The sequence below is a fragment of the Alexandromys fortis genome, unplaced genomic scaffold, assembly GCF_014885135.2.
Source record: "Alexandromys fortis isolate MF-2015 unplaced genomic scaffold, M_Fortis_MF-2015_v1.1 scaffold_99, whole genome shotgun sequence".
NCBI lineage: Eukaryota > Metazoa > Chordata > Mammalia > Rodentia > Cricetidae > Alexandromys > Alexandromys fortis.
Window position 1 is genome coordinate 4984579 of NW_026067982.1, and position 19259 is coordinate 5003837.

General features: G+C 45.2%; 1 protein-coding gene across 1 annotated transcript; it reads right to left on the reverse strand.

Annotated features, from left to right (window-relative positions):
- Positions 1 to 944: 944 nt before the first annotated feature.
- Positions 945 to 13302, reverse strand: LOC126511402 (uncharacterized). The gene is made up of 3 exons (XM_050158524.1): positions 12756 to 13302; positions 9044 to 10276; positions 945 to 3956 (listed from the first exon to the last, which is right to left on the reverse strand). The coding sequence occupies exons 2-3, from the start codon at positions 10253 to 10255 to the stop codon at positions 2658 to 2660; spliced, it is 2511 nt and encodes an 836-aa protein (XP_050014481.1). The 5' UTR covers positions 10256 to 10276; positions 12756 to 13302; the 3' UTR covers positions 945 to 2657.
- Positions 13303 to 19259: the final 5957 nt, after the last annotated feature.

Consider the following 19259-nt stretch of genomic DNA (forward strand, 5'->3'; position numbering starts at 1 on the left):
AGAGCAGTCAGTCACTGGCTCTTACCTCTCTTTCAGTCCAAAATGGAGATCCTGCCTCCAGGAATCTCAGATTGAGACTGTGTCTGAAACCTGTCTCCTCTCATTTCCTATTCCTTTCTAGGGCTGGACTAAAGGCGTGCATCACTACCACCTGGTTTCTATGGCAAACTAGTGTGGCTACTGGGGTTAAACGTGTGTGCCACCATTGCCTGGTCTGTAAGGCATTCTGATGTCCGAGAAACTGTAGGCAGGATTCATGCTCGCCCACTCCACACATATCACACACATCTACCACACACAGGATAAACAGACTGGAAGTTTGCATACACCACAGGCTGAGTGGGTAGAAACTCAAAGGGCAGTTGATGATCAATGGGCAGTTACTTGTTTTATTTTGTTTGTTTCTTTTTTTTTTTTTTGAGATAGGGTTTGTGATAGTTTGAAGTAATTGCTCCCCTTAAGTCATGGGGAGTGGCACTATTAGGAGGTGTGGCGTTGTTGGAGGAAGTATAACCTTGCTGGAGGAAGTGTGTCATTGTGGGGGTGGCCTTTGAGGTCTCTTTTGCTCAAGATTCCCTCAGTGTGACTGTCAGACCATTTCCTGTTGCCTGCAGTGTAGGACTCTCAGCTACTTCTCCAGCACCATGTCTGCCTGCATGCTGCCATGGTCCTTGATAATTGTAATGGGTTAAGTAAAAATGCTGCAGATCCCCAGTGGCTGCAGCAGACAGCGGGCCATGAGACCATACTGCAGGTCCCCTAGTGGGGCCAGGCAGCAGGCAGGGGGTTGGGAGAGCAGACAGTCCCAGGCAGGGAGTCCTATGAGGAGAGACAGATGGATGGGCACAACATGAGATCATGCCACAGGTCTCAGAAGGCGGCTGATCCTGGGGAGGGAGCCACATGGCAGGCGAGAGACATAAGGATAGGCACGTCATGCAGAGTGAGTTTGGATATTTATTTAGTGGGTTATGGAAGGGAAGGGAAGAAGGGGGAAGGGGAGAAGGGGGAAGAGCAGAGAGAAACAGAGAGAGACAGAGAGGGGAAAAGGGGAGAAGTGGGGAGAATGGAGCAAGGCAGAAGCTGCCTTTGTGGGAGGGACAGAAAAGAGAAGGGACTCAGGCTGGAAGCTGAAGATCAGCCTCAGCAGACAACAGACAGGAGAGAGTGGGCGTGGCTTGTCTCTTAAAGGGACAGGACATCACATTAATAATGGACTGAATATCCGAATTAAATGTTTCCACCCCAATTAAATGTTTCCTTTACAAGAGATGCTGTGGTCTTGGTGTCTCTTCACAGTATCAGAAACCCTAACTCAGACAGAAGTTGGTACCAGGAGTGGGGTATTGCTATTATAGGTCTGACCATGCTTTTGTTTGAAGGAATATGGACGTTAGGACTATGGATTAGAAAAGCAGTTGAATGCTTTAAGTACTGCTAAATGGGCCATACTGGTACTAGCATGGAAGACAGTGGTGTTGAATGTGATTTGATGAACTCTGGGGGTTTGCTCAAGAGGTTTCATGGGAGAATTTTAGTATGCTGCCTTAGTAGATAGCTCTTGTGACATTTTAGTGAAGAAAGTAGCTATCTTCTGCCCTTGTCTGAAGAGTCTGCCTGAGGATAAAGTTAATACTTTTGGATTAATTCCATTGGCAGAAGAAATCTCAAAATAGCCTGGTATGTATTATGTCAGGTTAATGCTAATGAATTAGTGTTAACTCTGATGAAGATTTATAATGAAAAAGAGCAATCTGAGCAGGGTAAATTATAAAATGTAAATTTTAAGGAGGAAAAAAATCACCAGGAAGTGGAATAGAGCTAAATCCTGTGTCCAAGAAGATAAACAGATTAAGAAATGTACTAACAGAAGTGGTGACCTCAGGGCAAAATCCCACCCAGCTAAATTTTCAACTCCTGGAAAGGCTCTAGAGAAAAGTTTAGAGCCTGGTGTGGTGGTATACACCTTTAATCCCAGCACTGGGAAGACAGAGGCTGGCCAATGTCTGAGTTTGAGGCCAGCCTGGTCTACAGAGCAAGTTTCCAAATGGCCAAGCTTAGGCAGTGATGGGAACCTTCAAAACCAGGTAGCTGGTGAAGACGTAAATAAACAAGGGGGCCATTTTCCAGCCCTAGCAAGCAGTGGGACTTGGCAGTTTCGGCCATGTGGTTCTGGACTTAGAGCTAAGGACAGAAGAAAGGGGTTATGGTATTTGCCTCTGCATTTCAGGAAGAGTGCTGAGACTCTTGTGTCCATCCTGGAGAAGCATGGACAATGGTCACAATCCCATCTACCATGTGGCTCTTGTGTCCAGGAGATACCGCCTCATGTGGAGATGTGTTCTGGGAATCAGCCCCCTGTCCTTCATAACCCCAAATGATATTCTTGTGGCAATGCCTGGGGAATCTCCGCGAGACAAAAGATCCAAGTTTAATCTCAGAAGGATATTATAAGTCACTTGTATATACCCGTGTGTTCTCATCATGATATTTTAGTGGGAGACAGCTTTTCCCATGTGTGTTTACACTGTTGATGACTCTTATTCAGCTGCCACAGTCTCTGAAAGAGGTGAGCCCTCTGGTCTTTCATAGAAAATGTTTGCTGCTTCAAAGTAGCTCATAAGTCAGTGACCAAAGCCAGCCTGAAGGTAAGTGACTCATAGCTCCATCGCTGCTTCCCAGTATTCTGGGGGGTCAATCAGCTTCTCTGATAAAAACTCCTTATTGAGAAGAGTCTTGGCATCACTTGCCACTGTATCAATGAAGAGATTTTTCAAATAGAAAGTCTTTCTAAAGTAAAGGCCTGTGGCAAGTAGCCCCCCAGTAACAGAGGAAATATATTCAATGTATTTCCATAGTTTGTTTTCTAAGGACATGTCATTGGTCCTTGTTAGCAAATGGAGAGACTTAAGGTGTGCTTTGATCTCATTGACAGACACGTTAAAATCCTTGGCAATATTTTCCAGCGAGGTATCTTCCAGCCCAAAGTAGGACCTGTAGAGGTCCAAGGTCTCCTCTACCTTCTGGATCTTATCTAGGACCAGGCCCCCAAATGGAATGGTGGCCCAAGCTCCAGCCTTCAAGGCCTCCAGCTGGATCTTCTGTTTCAGGAAATCTCTCTTCTGGTCAATGGCAGTCTCCGTAACACTGTGCAAGGACAGCATGAAGACATGGCGCTTGTGGGCTGGGAGCTCGCTCAGTAGGGTGGTCTCCAGCTCTGGGAAGTCAAAGTCGGACACATCAAGGTTAGAGACCAAAAAGACTGGGGGCTCACTGGAGAGAGTCTCCTGGAGATGCCTTGAACAGTCGTCTCGGATTTTCTTTAAGACGCTGTCTCTATTGAAAGTCTTAGGTTTACTTTTCTCTTCATTACTTACATCTTGATCTATCTTGGTTCGGACAAAGTAGAACTTTGTATTCATCTTGGCAATGGCTTTGGCCAAATGTGCATCAGTGTCTTTGAAGCGAGTAGCCGAGATGATAATGAAGAAGTCATACTCAGCAAACTTCATTTCCGTTAGGTAGTTTTGGGGAGGGAACGATGTGGATCCAATCCCAGGCAGGTCCCATATTGTCACCATGGGAAGCTTTGGGTGGGGGTATGGAGTTCTCTCCATGGTTGTCTCTACCACCCCAGTGGGAGCTGCGCCTTCTTCTTCATCCCTCACTCCCCTCAGGGCATTGATGAAGCTGGATTTGCCCGCTCCTGCTTCTCCCGTCACTGCGATGTTCAGTGGGGCTCTGTCGATGTTTCTGAGAGCATTGCTGATTGCAGAAACCGCTCCTGGGAGGTTCTTATTCTCCAGGTGGGATTCAATCAAGGTGATAGTTTCCTCAGAGAGGATTTTGTTTTCCTTCTTGAAGTTCTTAAAAAATTTTTCAAAGCTGGATGCCAAAAGCTGGGCCGTTGAAGGAGAGGGTCTAGAAGACTTGCATGCAGCTGTTTCCAGAAGATGCTGAAGAGAGGAGACAAGAGAGACATTGCAATTATGAGTCCAGCAGAGCAAGGCCTAGGGCTTTGCTGCTGCGGTAAAGCAGGACTTCATCCTCTGTGCCCATTAGAGGTGGACAGCCCCTTCTCTCCGTTCCTGGCTGCTGGCTTGATTTCTGCCTGGCATGTCAAATGCCCTCTTTCTCAGGCTCTACTTGTCCTATGACTTCCCTTTTTCCTTACTGTCTGATTCAAGGTCCACTTATTCCATGAAATTACCTTCCCTTGTGTTTATATCTTATCTACGATTATCTTCAGATTCTGTTTACTCCTTTTATAGTGACCACCCGTACAATGTCAAACCCTATGGGCAGAGATCAGCAGCACAGCAAATCCTCCAGCAGCATCTCTCCTGGGAAGGCTCCCTGCCTCTTGTGAGCTCACAAGCATTGCTCTTAGGCCTCATGCCCTCTGCTTCCTTAGCACACCTCTCCCGGCTTCTCTTGGGAGGAGTGTGCATGAAGGGAGAAGGGACACGAGGTGGGGAGTGGACAAGATTCATTACGTGTCCCACAGAAGGGTGGACACATCACTACCCAGGTGTGATGGACTTTGTTCTAGCCATAAAGAAGACTGAAACTATGGCATTTGCAGAAAAGTGGATGTATCTGGAGATAACTGTTTTAAGTCATTAAACCAGCCTCAGAAAGAGAAATATATTTTGTTATTCATGAATCTTAGATTTTATATAGATCCATAGTTACATACATGTGTATGATATGAAAGGGGAAGAGAAACTGTCTCAGGAACAAAGGAACTAATAGGGGCTATACTTAACATGTAGGATGTGCTTGTTTGAAAACTTAAAAATGGATAAATTAAAAAAAAATCATTATTAAAAATCTATGTTATCCTACATTTTCAACAGGGGAAGTAGGGGCCAGCCTCATTGGTAAGCAAGTTCCCCATGTGCCCCTGCTTTCTAGTGGTTTGGTCTTTAATTCTTAAACAAACAACCAACAAAAATGAAAAATCCCAAACTGGATACAGAAAGACAAAGAGACAGAGAGACGGACAGAGAGAGAGAGAGAGAGAAAGAGAGAGAGGGAGAGAGCACAAAGAAGACAGTAAAAATGTGTCATCAGGCTGGAGAGACGGCTCAGAGGTTAAGAGCACTGACTGCTCCTCCAGAGGTCCTGAGTTCAATTCCCAGCAACCACATGTTCACAGCCATCTACCATGAGATCTGGTGCCCTCTTCTGGCCTACTGGCATACATGGAAGGAATGTTGTATACATAATAAATAAATAAACCTAAAAAAAAATTTAAAAATGTGTCCTCATTTTCTTAAAGTTAAAAAACCTGAAGCTGGGTGGTGGTGGTGGTGCATGCCTTTAATCCCAGTACTTGGGAGGCAAAGGTAGGCAGATCTCTATGAGTTTGAGGCCAGCTTGGTTTATAAGAGCTAGTACCAGGGCAGGCTCCAAAGCTACAGAGAAACCCTGTCTCAAAAAACAAAACAAAACAAAACAAAACAAAACAAAACAAAACAACAACAACAAAAGAAACCTGAAGAAATGAATTCCCATCATACCCCTTCCCTGAAAAAGCATCAATTTTTAAAGCAGAAGAGGTGGGACAAGCTCAGACAGGTTCCATTGGGAAGCGACACATGCTTCCCTTAAATGTCCACAGATTTCATATTTTGGACTTTATATGTCATATCCAGTTACTGTCATATACTTACAGTTTATTATGATCTTACAAAGATATTAAAACTTTTTAATTCATGAATTGTATAAAACCAGACTTCATGATAGCTTTGAGTGTAGATTCACATTTATCAATTCTGATCCTAAAGATACCAGAGCTTTGGGAGAAGGTGCAGATCTACACTTGTATCCTTTTCTTCTGATGTTAGAAACGCAGGCAGGGCTTTGGAATTGCAGATGGAACAGAAGGTAAATGCAGGCAGTCATGAGAGACTGGCTTCAAGTTGCTCTAATATCCTGGCGTATGATATAATTCAATATAGGAGCTTCAGGTTTACAGAATTCTATTTGTGATTCTGCCAATCACCTTGTTGGAAGCCATGTCACCAATAACAGTAAGGGAAGTGGGGGGAATGACACAGCATTACAGATGCTACAATCATTCAGAGTAATACATGGAAAAAAATCAAAACTCTCAGGCGAATAACTTGAGATGTTGTGTGTGAAGCTGCATGCGTGTGTGCAAGTGCACATGTATGTAGTATAAGTCCTAGGAGGTCTACCTGTCTCTGCCTCTCCAGTACTGGAACTCTGCTGACAACTGATTGACAAGTAGAAACAATGTTTAGGAACTCCTGGTCATTGTGGCTGCAGAAATGAATATAAATTCATGTATGATGCATTGCTTACACTGTACAATTCATGTCACAGTTGCTTGTAATGCATGAGAGTCCCCAGTCTAGTGAGACCAGCTGAGACAATGGTCTCCACAATTCTGACATGGAATGGACTGAGACAAAACTCACTAAATGCCACCAGAATGAAGACATAGCACCTACACTGTGATGGACAGCTGGAAATAGACCCAATATCGCATAACAAGCCAACCTCCTAAGACACATTTTCTGGAGAAGTTGCTTAGTACAGATATCCTATTTAAGTAGTAGAGATTTCCACTGAGAAGCAAGAATTGTTACATAGGATACAAGAATTATTAAAAATGGCCAAGGCAGTGATACACAGAAAGGATCATAACTCTCTTCTAGTAAAAGATTCTGAAGAAGTTAAAATAAATGGCATTTCTTTTAAATATTTCAAAAACAATGATAAAAATTCCAATCACATGAGCAGCAGAAGAAATGTTAAAGGAGGAAATGTATAGGGTGAGTAATAGAGTCTATATGATAAGGAGAAGAAGAAGGTACTCTTTGGGGGAAAAGGGAGCTAGCCAGACATGCACAGAGGCATGGTAGAGGGCATCAGGGTAATAGGTAAGAACATATGAATGAATAAGAACATATCAGAATGAATGAGAATGTATAACGGTACACTTGTATGTAAATGCCATAATATAACCCACTATCTTGTATGTAAACCAAAAGTATAATAACAAACAAGAAAAAAAATCTTACTGAAATCCAAAGAATACTGATGAGTGAAATTAGAACGATAATGCACGATTTGCTTTAGAAAATCTGAAGTATAAAAATTTGAAAGAAACCTTGAAAGTCTGTTTATAATAGACACAGATACACATATAGCGGATAGGAAGGCAAAGAGGAAAGTAGAAAAGAAAGGAAGGTAAAGAAAAAGAAAAGAGAGGAGAGGAAAGATAAAAAGGAAAGGAAAGGCAGGGAGCAATCAAATTCAATTATTAACCAAGGAAATGGAAAGCATTAAACAATGCTCACAAAACACCGATGAAAGAAATCTCAAACAAGGCTACAAAAGATGCTAAGATTGCCATGTTTATAGCTTATAAACACTAAATGTTGTCAAATTGCCTATACTTTGCATAGTAATCTTCAGTCCCAATTAAATCTCATCTAAAAATATCAGTGTCATTTAAAATTGATGTAGTATTGTCATCTGTCGATCTGTTTGTGTTGATTTCATTGGTTAATAAAGAAACTGTCTTGGCCCATTTCATAAGCCAGACCTTAGGTGGGTGGAGTAGACAGAACAGAATGCTGGGAAGAAGGGAAGTGAGTTAGTCACTATGAGTCTCCCACCTGAGACAGACGCAGGTTAAGATCATTCCTGGTAAGCCACCTCGTGGTGCTACACAGATTACTAAATATGGGTTAAAGCAAGATGTGAGAATTAGCCAATAAGAGGCTATAGATAACGGGCCAGGCAGTATTTAAAAGAATACAGTTTCTGTGTAATTATTTTGGGGAAAGCTAGCCGGTGGCTGGGAACTGGGAGGCGGGAAGCGGCCCGCAGCTCCTACTACATAAAATAGAACTTGACTGTGGAATGATAAAATGTACATAGAAGAACAAGCAAATGCTAACGGCCCAACAGCATTGGTCAAAAAAAAAAAAAAAAAAAAAAAAAAAAAAAAAAAAAAAAAGGGCAAGGAGGCACCAAAATACCTGCTTTCAAGGAATAAATCAGAACCGCAGAAAACAGTGGCATGGAAATGGGTCAATAGTCCAACCACCTGAGCAGAAGAGAGGACCCAGAAATGTCGGCATACATGTACAGCCACCTGGGGGCACCTACACTCAATCAACATCTCAGTGAGGCTTCCAAAACTAAGACTGCACAAAGGGCACAGTGTTTGACAAGCAGAACTGGGCAAACTGCACATCAGGTAAGACTAAACCATGACCCTTAGCTTTCACCCTATACAAAAACCAACTCAAATGGCCAAAGAGCTTGCTATAAGAAGGGAAATTTGAAATTCCTAAAGGAAAATGTATATGATAAACTTCATCAGAACATCAGGACATAGGGGCCCATAGCATAGGAAACAAAAGCAAACTGACGAGAAGGATTCCATCTAATGGAAATATTTCATAAAAACAAAGCAAATAAACACCACAGAAATGAGACAATTTGTAGGGAAACACCTTAAGAGTGCATCCTATAAGTCTGAATCTGAGAGACCATTGGTGCAGGAAGTCTTTCTGTCTATGTGTTGCTTTTATTGGTTAATAAAGAAACTGCTTTTGCCCAATGGCTTAACAGAGTAAAGCCAGGCTGAATGAGATATATAGAGAGAGTAGGTGGAGTCAGCAGGAAGTCATGTAGCCATCACTGGAGTCAGACGTGCTGGAACCTTGCCAGTAAGCCTCAGACACGTGGTGATACACAGAAATGGGAACCAAAGATTTAAGAGCTAGCTAGCAATACACTTAAGCTATTGGTCAAACAGCATTGCAAATAATATATTTCTGTGTGGCTATTTTGGGTCTAAGAGGCTGGGAATGAACAAACAGCCTTCTCCAATAGATCATAAGATTTCAACAGGTGCAGAAAATGGACTTGACAACACCTTAAAACATTTCAAGAAAATGCATAGAAAGGTTCTTCTTGGAACAACTGTGGAAAACAGTTTTGACACATTGATGCCTCCTAATATAGAGAGGATTTAGAGTTGAAATGGACTTACCTTCCCTGTGAAAAGCTCTTCTTTGCTAAGGAGAATTTTAACATCATTTGCCACAGTGTCAATGAAGAAATTTTGCAAGTGCAAAGTCTTTGAAAAGTAAGAGTGGCTGATGTACTCCGAAAGTTTATCTGTTAAGGATTTACCCTGCTCTTCTGAGAACAAATGTGGAGACTTAATGTTCTCCTTGAGTTCCTCCAGGGCCACGTGCAAATCCTCAGCGATGTTTTCCAGGGATGCCTCATCCAGGCCAAAGGAAGATCTGCAAAAGTTCAAAGTCTCTTTTAACTTCTCTATGTCATTTTTAGTCAAGCCCTTAAATGACATGGTGACCCATGCCCTTGGCATTACGGAATCCCTCCAGACCTTCTGTTTCATTGTGTCCCTCTTCTGGTCTATGGCGGACTGCGTAACAACTGACAAAGTGAGCATGAAGATGTGCCGCTTGTGGGCTGGGAGCTCCCTCAGAAGGGTGGCCTCCAGCTCTGGGAAGTCAAAGTCAGACACATCAAAGTTAGAGACTAGAAAGACTGGAGGTTCCTGCTGGGTCACTTCCTTAAGTATACTTGAGATGGAATTTCGAATCTGCTTTAAGGTGTTCTCTCTATTGAATCTCTGAGGCCAACGCTGTTTTTGAGTCATTAGATCATTGTCTGTGTGGGTTTGAATAAAATAGAAATGCCTATTCACTTGCACAATGGCTTTGGCTAGTTCTGCGTCATTGTGTTTAAAGCGTCCAGAAGAGACAATAATGAAGAAGTCATACTCCTCAAACTTGATTTTCTTCAGGTAATCATGTGGTTGGAAGGCAGTGGACCCGATGCCCGGCAGGTCCCATAGTGTCACACTGGGAACCTTGGAGTATGGGTATGGTGTTCTCTCAGTGGTGGTACATAACACTCCGGTGGAAGCAGCCGCACCCTCTTCATCAGGCCCCACCCCCTGTAGAGCATTGATGAGACTGGATTTTCCAGCCCCAATCTCCCCCATCACTGCGATGTTCAGTGGGATTTTCTCGATGTCACTCAGAGCATCGCTGATTGCAGAAACTGTTCCCCGCAGGTTCCCGTCCTTTAGGTATGATTCAATCAAGGTGGTTAATTCCTGAGACAGGATATTGGTTTCCATCTTGAAATTGTAAAGATTTGTGTTGAGGCTGGAAGTCAAATCAGGCTCCTCCTTCTGAGGGGGTGTAGAAGAGGAGGACTGACCCATGGTTGGTAACAGTTGATGGTGCTAAGGGAGGAAAGAACCGGGAAGGTCAAAGAATTAGTTCAGAAAGAGAAAGCCAAGGGGAAAGCAGAGTCCCTTTAACCACACATATTACAAATGGGGTCTTTCCCCCTTTTAATCAAATGTTCAGGACTCAACTGCATTTACTTCTAGATTGATTGTATATTTTGGCTTGACTGAGACTCCTTTACCCTTGACCATTTTCCTGTTTGAAGGACTTTTAGTTCATCAAGATAAATTCAGACCTATACCTGCAACACTAAGGAGGTCTTGCTATGGATCACAAGGTCAGCCTGGGCAATGATCCCAAGACCTCTGTCTTGTATGCCATCATTCACTGAAGCAGAAAGACTCTTACAGTTCCTTTTGCAATTACAAAAGATCTCAGACAGAGAAAGCAAAGCCAAGGCAGGGAAAAAGCCGAGGCCATCACTGTTCTTGGTCTCAAGTTGTGTTCCAGAACCAGGATAACACAAGCACCTTTGTGGGCCCCTAGCAGTTGTCACCCCAGCTTCACTTCTAAATGGCTGCCGTTTCTCAGGAATGACCTGTCCCTGACTTCAAAACATCCAGACAGAGGCTCTGATGCTCAGAATTTGCCTCTTGGCCTGCCTCACACATGCTACCATCTGAACCAGGTATCTGTGGGATTGCTGGGAAGCACAGAATAGAACCCCATGGGCATGGAAGATTTTCGAAAAGAAGCGACATCTAAGCAAGGTGTCGAATGCTGTGTGGAGCGGTCTGGGTGAATGGAAAGGGCGGGAGTGAAGAGAGCGCGTGCGTGGAGATAAAGATGGCGCACTGTGGTGCATCTGGAGAACTGCCAGTCAACCTGTGGCTGGAACGAGGAGTTCAAATTCACAAGTGAGGAGAAAGCGTGGAAGGCAGTCAAGGGTTGATTTGAGCGATTCAGTAGTGAGAGACGGTGCCACTTAGGGACACCTGGAAAGATGCAGGATACAAAGTGGAGGAGATCCAGAATCTGGGAGCAGCATCTTCGCAGCTTCCGACTGACACCCTCAGCAGGAAATCCATTTGACACAGGACCCAATGCGTGCACACTCATAGCACCATGGTATAGGAAAGAGTTTACTACTCAGGTGTGCAGCCTGGTCTACTCTGTTGGTGTTCACTGAATTTTAAAAATTACATTATATTCCCTTTGTTCAAATTTAACAAATGTGCTTGTACCTTACCAAATAAACAAATGATTTAATACAAAATGAAGGCTGTTCATGAATAGATTTCCTATGCTAGGCTCTATGTACTTCTTGTTTTATGTAACTAATCTGAACTTCCATTAAAGGACTGAGAGACAAAAAAACAACTACTCTAGCCTTGATATATTCTGATAAGTATATGTATGAAACAGTGAGAAATCTTGAAAGTGGACAAAGTAGCAGCCATTGCATATGTACATACATATTATGATAATAATTAAAGATTAGATCAGTAATTGAGAGATGGGAAAATTTGGAGTGAGGAGAGAGGGAACCTGGAGTGAGGTAGATGCAGTGTTCATGCATGAGGCTCTCAAAAAATATACTAAATGAAAAAAAATTTTGACATCTGAATAAAAAGAGAAAACTTCCTGATAATATTTGACTACTATATGGAAAGTTTGAGAGAATAATTAATATGCTATTTTATTGCAGTAAAATATATATGCCTGCATGATCTTCAGGTCAGTCAGTACTGAGCGTGGCATACTCTCTGAAGGGTTGGAAAAGGCCAAACCTCATTAAAGTAATCACTGAAAGAGTTTCTGCCCTGCCTCAGTTTTCTCAATTCAGAGAAAATAGCTGATCCAAGCCAGAGAAAAAGACCACTTAGAGACTTCCTCTTCTAAACCCAACCTGAAGACCTTTCTACTCTACAGGTGGTCAAGGTCAAGTTCATGCTTTTTCATAGATTCATTGTTCACCAGGAAATATTAGTGAGTATTCTAATTATGGCATTTTATCACTGTGGGGTAAATAAAATAGTAAAGCAGGGTGTGGTGGGACACGCCTTTCATCTCAGCACTAGCAGGAAGAGGTAGATAGATTCCTGAGTTAGAGCCCGGCCTGATTTCAGGTCCTAGACCAGCCAGAGGCACACAGAGGGATCCAGTTTCAAATAGCAACGAAAACAATGAAAACAACAAACAGCCCCAAGAACAAAACCCGCCCTAAACAGCTTACAGCAGTGACTCTGAGGAATCTACTCACACAGCCTGCCCCCCTTCTCCACACTGAAGCTCTCATCAGAAGAGCAACAGGCCCAGGAATGTGCAGGAGATAGAAAAGACTGTTGCTGCCTTGCTGGTGGGTTGGGGTCCTCTGTGGTACAGAAGATGCAGAAGGGCCCAACCGTGAAAAAATCCCTGAGTGAAATAAACCGGAATACAAGCTCCTCTGCCCTGGTACCAGGAATTCCCCTGCCGCGTCATAAGTAAGGAGGATTTCTGGTCAAGCTGCACTTAAATTCCTTCACATACCTGCTCCCCAGTGATGAAGTGAGTGACCCTCCTGTGATGTTCCCTCTTCCCTGGGAACAAGGTCGCTGGGGTAGCTGTCTATGGCGTCTTCTTAGCTGGGATGTCCAGCAGCCAGACCGAATGCTCAGTGCTGGGTTTCTGGTGTTTTCGGAGAGCAGAACAGCTGGGAAGCAAAGGCTGATCTGCCCAGATTTCCTTCCAGATCCTGCCCTTCACAGTCTCTGCTCTCTGCTCTGCACTTCCTAGATTCCAATCCTGTCTGCTTGGTCCCTAAAGGGAGGGGCTGCAGTCAGAGGAGGGTTTGGTTTCTGTTCTTTGAACTAGGGCGTTGGTTTGCACAAATCAGGGGAATAGGTTTCACATCCTCCTTCTGAGAGGGAGGCGGAGCTCTGCTGAAGTGACCCTAGCCCAAACCCAGGGTTTCCTGAGTGCTTGGGAGCTTGGTAGCCGACTCCAGTGTCATCCTGTGCTCCCCAGCACTGACCATTTTACTCCACCACCTCAAGACCCTCTGTTCAGATGATGGCAACTACTGACCTTTACACCCGGGACTTTGCAGACTCTTGCTGTAACCCCGCACCCCTTGCTGCTGTCCTGTTGATTGTCTGTCTCTCACCAGTGGGCAATGTAGGTGGACGCGTGTGTGCAGGTGCTCTTGTCACTCAGGACGATTCTTCTTACTTTGAGACACTCTCACTGTCTTAGACTTCATCAATCAGACAAGGCTGCCTGCCAAGTGAGCTCCTGGGAGAAATGAATGATCTCCCTAGCCACTTGTGGAGATTTCCCCTGTGATGGCGAACACTATGTTTAGAGGATACATTTACTGTGGCTGTAAAAACAACATTGTATTCAGCTTGTAGAAGCCATGAGGAAGTTGTTCCTACTTTGAATGTGCCCTGTCAGCTGGCCTGAGATGGACCATCATTTCCTGATACAGTTGGGCTATTCTTAAAAAATTGCTAATTGCTGTAAAATATTTTACTGCTCCAGCTATTCCTACAAGGCAATGGGTCACAAGATTAAACAGGGTAATGTAAGGTCTGCTGTTTTTGGAGACGCTTGCTCGCTTGGATGGCTGTGCCGCCTGCTGGACATCACTTATAAAAACCAAGCCTTTCTCACACTCAGGGTATGAGTTAATTTTGTTACACCCAACATCCTAAAAAGTCATCATGATCCCATTTCCAAAGCAAAAGCAAAGAGTCTTTATTGTGAGTTTACTTGGATACCTCTGTTCTTCCAGCAGCAACAGGAACAGCACAGGGGTTTGTGAAAAGAGGGTGTCTATATTGGGGAAGAGACTTTGGGAATTCCAAGTCTCTGTGCTTGTGATTGGCTGCCCCTGAGTGGAGTGAAGGCAATTCCAGACTTCCAGACTTGGCATTGGCTATCCCCTCTGACGGAAAGAGATGTCCAGGCCTGAGGGAATTCCCAACGGCCTCTAGGTGCTCAGCAATTGGTCTGTTGTCCACGCTCAGGGATTGGGTGGTTTTGTGTCAGGGGCAGAGATAGCTTTGATTCTGGGATCAAACTGTATTTCTTTTTTTGGTTCTTTTTACCTTTTTGACTCTAATTTTGGGACCAGGGAAAATATCTTTCATATGCTCTGAATGTAGGGGCTTAGTGTGTTCTTCTGGTCCTGATTTCAAGGTCTGAGAAAATTTCTCCAGCTATAGGTTTGGGGACAAAGTGTCTCTTCCCCTCACTTGAGTCCCATTTTCAGTGTGTGTTTCTTTTACTGGATTGGGGTTTGGAGCCAAGCTATTCAGGGAGTGAGTATGGGATCCAGATCAGGGCTTTTTGGGGGCCTGGGAGATGATAGGAGGATGAATCCACAACCCGCTGTCAGGTCTTTTTGGAGGAGGAAAGGTACCAGATTCAGGCAGTGCGACCACCAAGAATGAATGGGGGAAATCCCTACCTAACCAGACTGGACTGAATGTGCCTAGCTAACAGTCAGTCCATGGGAGTTCAAGTGAGGTGCAGTCTCGCCAATCCTACAGGACAGAGTGGGGACACTAGACACTGCGTGACTTTCACCCAATTACTTGGTGATTATTTTAGGACAGCCAAGTGGGGGACTTACCAATCAGCCACTATTGGATGAGGGAATTGGGAGACAGAGGATTTGAATGTATGGAAAAGGGCTGGGAGATTCCTGGCTCATCCACTCTCAGCACCAATGAGGAGAACCTCCCCTGCAAAGTGGGGGCTCCCTCCTGGACCCCATAATAGGCACAAACCACACCCATGCACTTATTTTCACAGAGAGATCCTTTATGGAATGGGGGAGGGTTCAAATGACTGCTTTCTGATTCAGGGAGAAAACCAGCAGCAAATGACCTTAAACGTGTAGTTTTTAAGAAAAGAAAAAGGGGAGATCAGTGTTAGAATGGGCTAGGATGCTGTGTTATGTTTTGATTGGGCATGTTAATTAGGTGAGCCAAAGAGGGTTGTTGATTTCTGGATTTAAATACTTTGATAACTGGACCTTGGTAGTCGGCCTCAGGAGGAGGAAGTGGCCAAATAGGTGAGAGGACCTTGGTGGTCAGCTTTAGGAATGTGATTTAGTGGTTTTCAGCAAGGCAGACGGAATAGGAGAAAAGAGCAAAGCCTACCAGAGCCACATGGTCGAGTGGGCTTGTGTCACGCAGTTAGCATGTAGCTACAAGTACTGGGTCATCAGTTACACACAAACACAGTGTACATGCAGATTCACCCCTGCATGCACGTACACACACACACACATCCACAAGCATATATGCATCAGGCACACTGCATTGTACCTGTTGTTGCCCCAGAACGATGGTCTTAGTCTTCTACAATTTTCTCTGTAACTAAAGAAAGGACCCTGAGTTCCTCTCAGAGACAGTGGAGGTGTCTTAGCTCTGAGGTGAGCAGATTTGGCTTTTTGCAGACTCTGTTCTCACATGTGACCTTGACTCCCTCTTTCCTAGCCGGTTTCACTGTGAGATCAAGGCTCTAAAGGAGTAAACTTCCCCGGTATTGCTCTCCTCTTTCCCCTCCTCAGCTCACAATACACTGGCACAGAAAGAGAAGTCAGGGCTTCCGGGTGCTGAAGTCAGCTGCTCTGCCCAGGTTCTCCAACTCCTAGAATTGTGCTGTGACTCCCACAGTGAAGCCAAGGAGGAGTTCATGGTCAGGGCTTAGAGAAGACATCAGTAAGAATGTGACAGGATGTGTGGATGGTAGGGAGAAGGGATGGCTGTGTCTCCAGGCAATCAGAGACAGAGCCTCCAGACAGTAGCATCAGCCCCCTCCCACAGTCTCAGCTCACCCTGCCATTCTAACCTGTCAGGAGAATAAATAAACTCGACTCTGGGGACTGAAATGCCACAGTCTGAGCAGGCAGACGTTTATTGCTGTTACCATGGTAGTGACGTGTACTTGTAATGTACTTTCCTGTAAACAGGACCAAGCAGCTCCCACCCTCAGAGATAGACTTCATTAGGGACAGGCCATGCCACCTGCTGATAGATCCCTTCTGCTACATGGCACAACGTCTGTTCTGTGATCAGAAGTATTGAAGCACATTGAAATATATGTATATATTTAGATATACATTTTTTTTCCAAGATAGGGTTTCTCTGTGTAACAGGCTGTCCTGAACCTCACTCTGTAGATTGGGCTGGCCTTGAACTCACAGAAATCTGCTTGTCTCTGCCTCCTGGGTGCTGGAATTAAAGTATATCACCACTGCCTGGCTAGGTATACATATCACATTTATGTAAAGGCTAAAATAAAAAATAAGGATTATAATGAAAATGGGGAGATAAATTTTGCATGGGAACCTGACCAGGTCGTACCACCCAGATGCACTAACCATTAGTAGAGTGAGCTGAAGCCATATTTAGATGACACAAATTCTGAGTGAGGAGACACTTTGGACAAACTTCCATATTGTGAATTACATTAGCCAAGTCATTGAAGAAGATCCTACATCACCAAAGAAGAGAGGCCTCTTGCTCCAGGCTGTTTGGATACAAGTTACAGCATCAATTCCTCCACGAATGTCTGGGTTTTCAGAAAGAGAACGAGCTATGGATACAAGAGTATTATGTTTGGAATCTGGAATGAGTTCCACAGGCTCCTGTAGTTCACGCTGCGGATCCTGGGGTGGGACTGTTAGTGGGTCTGGAGCCCAGGACTGTGAATTCCCTGCCTTGTGTCCTCTAGCTCTGTCTGCTTCTTCTCTGTCGTCTCCCAGACGACCTTCTGCTTGGATGGACCCCACCGCTCTGCCACCTGCCACCTCTGGAAAGTGACCTGCAGTTCTCTGACTCTGGGACAAAGCAGACCTTCCTCCCTCCTGTTGTTCTGTCGGGTGTGTGGGTCACCACACACAGAAGTCACTAATGTCAGTGTGGAGTGGACATGGACAGAGCTGTCAAAGGACACGGGCCTTGACCACTGCCTCTGGTTTACTGTGGGATTCCAACACTGACCTAACATGTGCTTTATTTTTTGCCCCTGGGATGCCATGCCTGCATCTCTCCTCCCCTGGTGGGAAAGCTATCAGTACGGAAATTCTACAGGGACTTTAGCCAAGAGTCCAGTCAGGTGTCTACTCGAGTTTCTTCTCTGTGGCTGTGACAAAATGTCCTGCAAAGCAATGTAAGGCAGCCAGGGCTTCTCTCAGCTCTCAGTTCAAGGTTGCACATCCCTCAGTGGGGAGGTCACAGCTGTAGAGGCCTGAGAGAGCTGGGCCTCTTGCAAACACAGTCAGGAAGCAGAGAAGGGAAGAAAGCATTCATGTTCAACTACCTTTGCCGACTTATGTAGTCCAGAATCCTCTGTCTTGGAAGCAGGACCCTGCCTCACACTAAGATGGTCTTCCACAGTTCAGACTGGCTGAAGGCATCCACAGGTCTGCCTGGTGCTGCTCAGGTCAGACAGGCTGACAACACTCACAGGCCATCCTGGGTCCTCACAGTCTAGGCTTGCTGAAGGCACCGGGCTTGTACATGCCGTTATGATGAGCACATATATGGTGGTGAAATGGGAGAGAAAGAGAAGCAGAATGGTTCATGTGATGTGGAAAGAGGCAGAACTGAGGAAGCGAGGCGGTGAGGAAAAGGCTGATATGGGTGGCCTGCTTGTCAGCCAGGGCCATGGTGGTGTTAGGGCCCAGACTCCTGCCTAGGGTCATGTCTGAGTCCATGGTCCTTCCACAGCCAAGGTCTGTGTTGACATCCATGACCCAAATTGCCACCAAAGACCACACAGATGCCCAGGGTCTAGGCCTCAACTTATGGCAATATTGGTGTCTGAGGGCCCTGCCACCACTGTGCCATGCCAATTTGAGTCTATTGTGCTGCTATGCCCATTCATAATGTTGCCTGGGGCTGTGCTGGTGCAGGAAAATTGTCTGTATTCTGTTAATCATGTTATAAATAAACACTGATTGGCCAGGCAGGAAATATAGGCGGGAAAACCCAGAAAGGAAATAGAAATGATGTAAGGAGAACAGGAGAATTCTGGGAAGGAGGAGGTTGATTCCTCCCACTCCTGCCCAGACCACCAAAGCAGAAGGATGTTATCTGCCCCACTGAAAAAAGGTACTGAGCCACATGGCTAACATAGATCAGAAAAATGGGTTAATCAAGATGTGAGAGTTACCCAGTGAGAGGATAGAGCTAATGGGCCAATCAGCTTATAATTTATGGAGACTTATGTGTGATTTTCTCTGGGACTAAACGGCTGGGGGACTGGGCGGGACAGAAAAAACAAATAAGCAGGCCTGGCCCCTTCATGTTACACTGTGCCAAGGGCTATATCTGGGTCAATGGCACTACAACAGCCAGGATCTGAGTAGATGTCTGTGGCTCCTGTTACCATTGCAGTCTGTGCAAATGCCCAGGGTCTGGTCAACTATCTGAGATCATGTTGGTGTCTGAGAGTCATTCCACCACCGGGACCACACTGATCTGGGTGGCCTGTGCTGCCACTGGGGCCATGGTGACATATGGCCTGAGCTGCTGCTGAAGGCTATGTGTGGGCCATGTTGGGGTCTGTGTTGACGTCCATGGCCCATGTTATCACAGGGGGTCTTAGAAACAATGTGTGCTGAATTCTGAGGGCCTTGCTGAGCCTGTCTCTTCTCTCACTGCCTCTGCCCCTTACCGGACACTGCAGCAGGAGAGCTGGTACCGCTTCTCATGGGAGAGCTCCCTCTGCACCCAGGGGGAGATTGCCTCACCCCACACCATGGGCATGAGAGAGCTAGCCCTGACTACATGGGCATAGGAGACCTGGCTCCACACCTCTCCTGAAGGGGGAAGTCCCAGCAGCCCTGACTGAGGATCTCGGCTACCACCCAGACCCAGATCCTGGGCCTTGGGTTGGCCAAACCTTACATCTATCCCATGGTGGTCTGCTGGAGCATGGGAGGGAACTGGTCCTGCAGAACAAAAGTCACAGGTTCTCTAAGACTTGGGGCAACATCAGGACAACCAAGAGGAGGTTCTGTGAGGGTCCAGG

Bases quoted from the DNA above. Each gene is read 5' to 3' on its own strand.
- LOC126511402 (XM_050158524.1), bottom strand. From the start codon at position 10,255: ATGGGTCAGTCCTCCTCTTCTACACCCCCTCAGAAGGAGGAGCCTGAT. The intron at 3,957-9,043 runs GTAAGTCCATTT...TCCTCTCTTCAG, and splicing joins AAGAGCTTTTCACAGGGAAG to CATCTTCTGGAAACAGCTGC.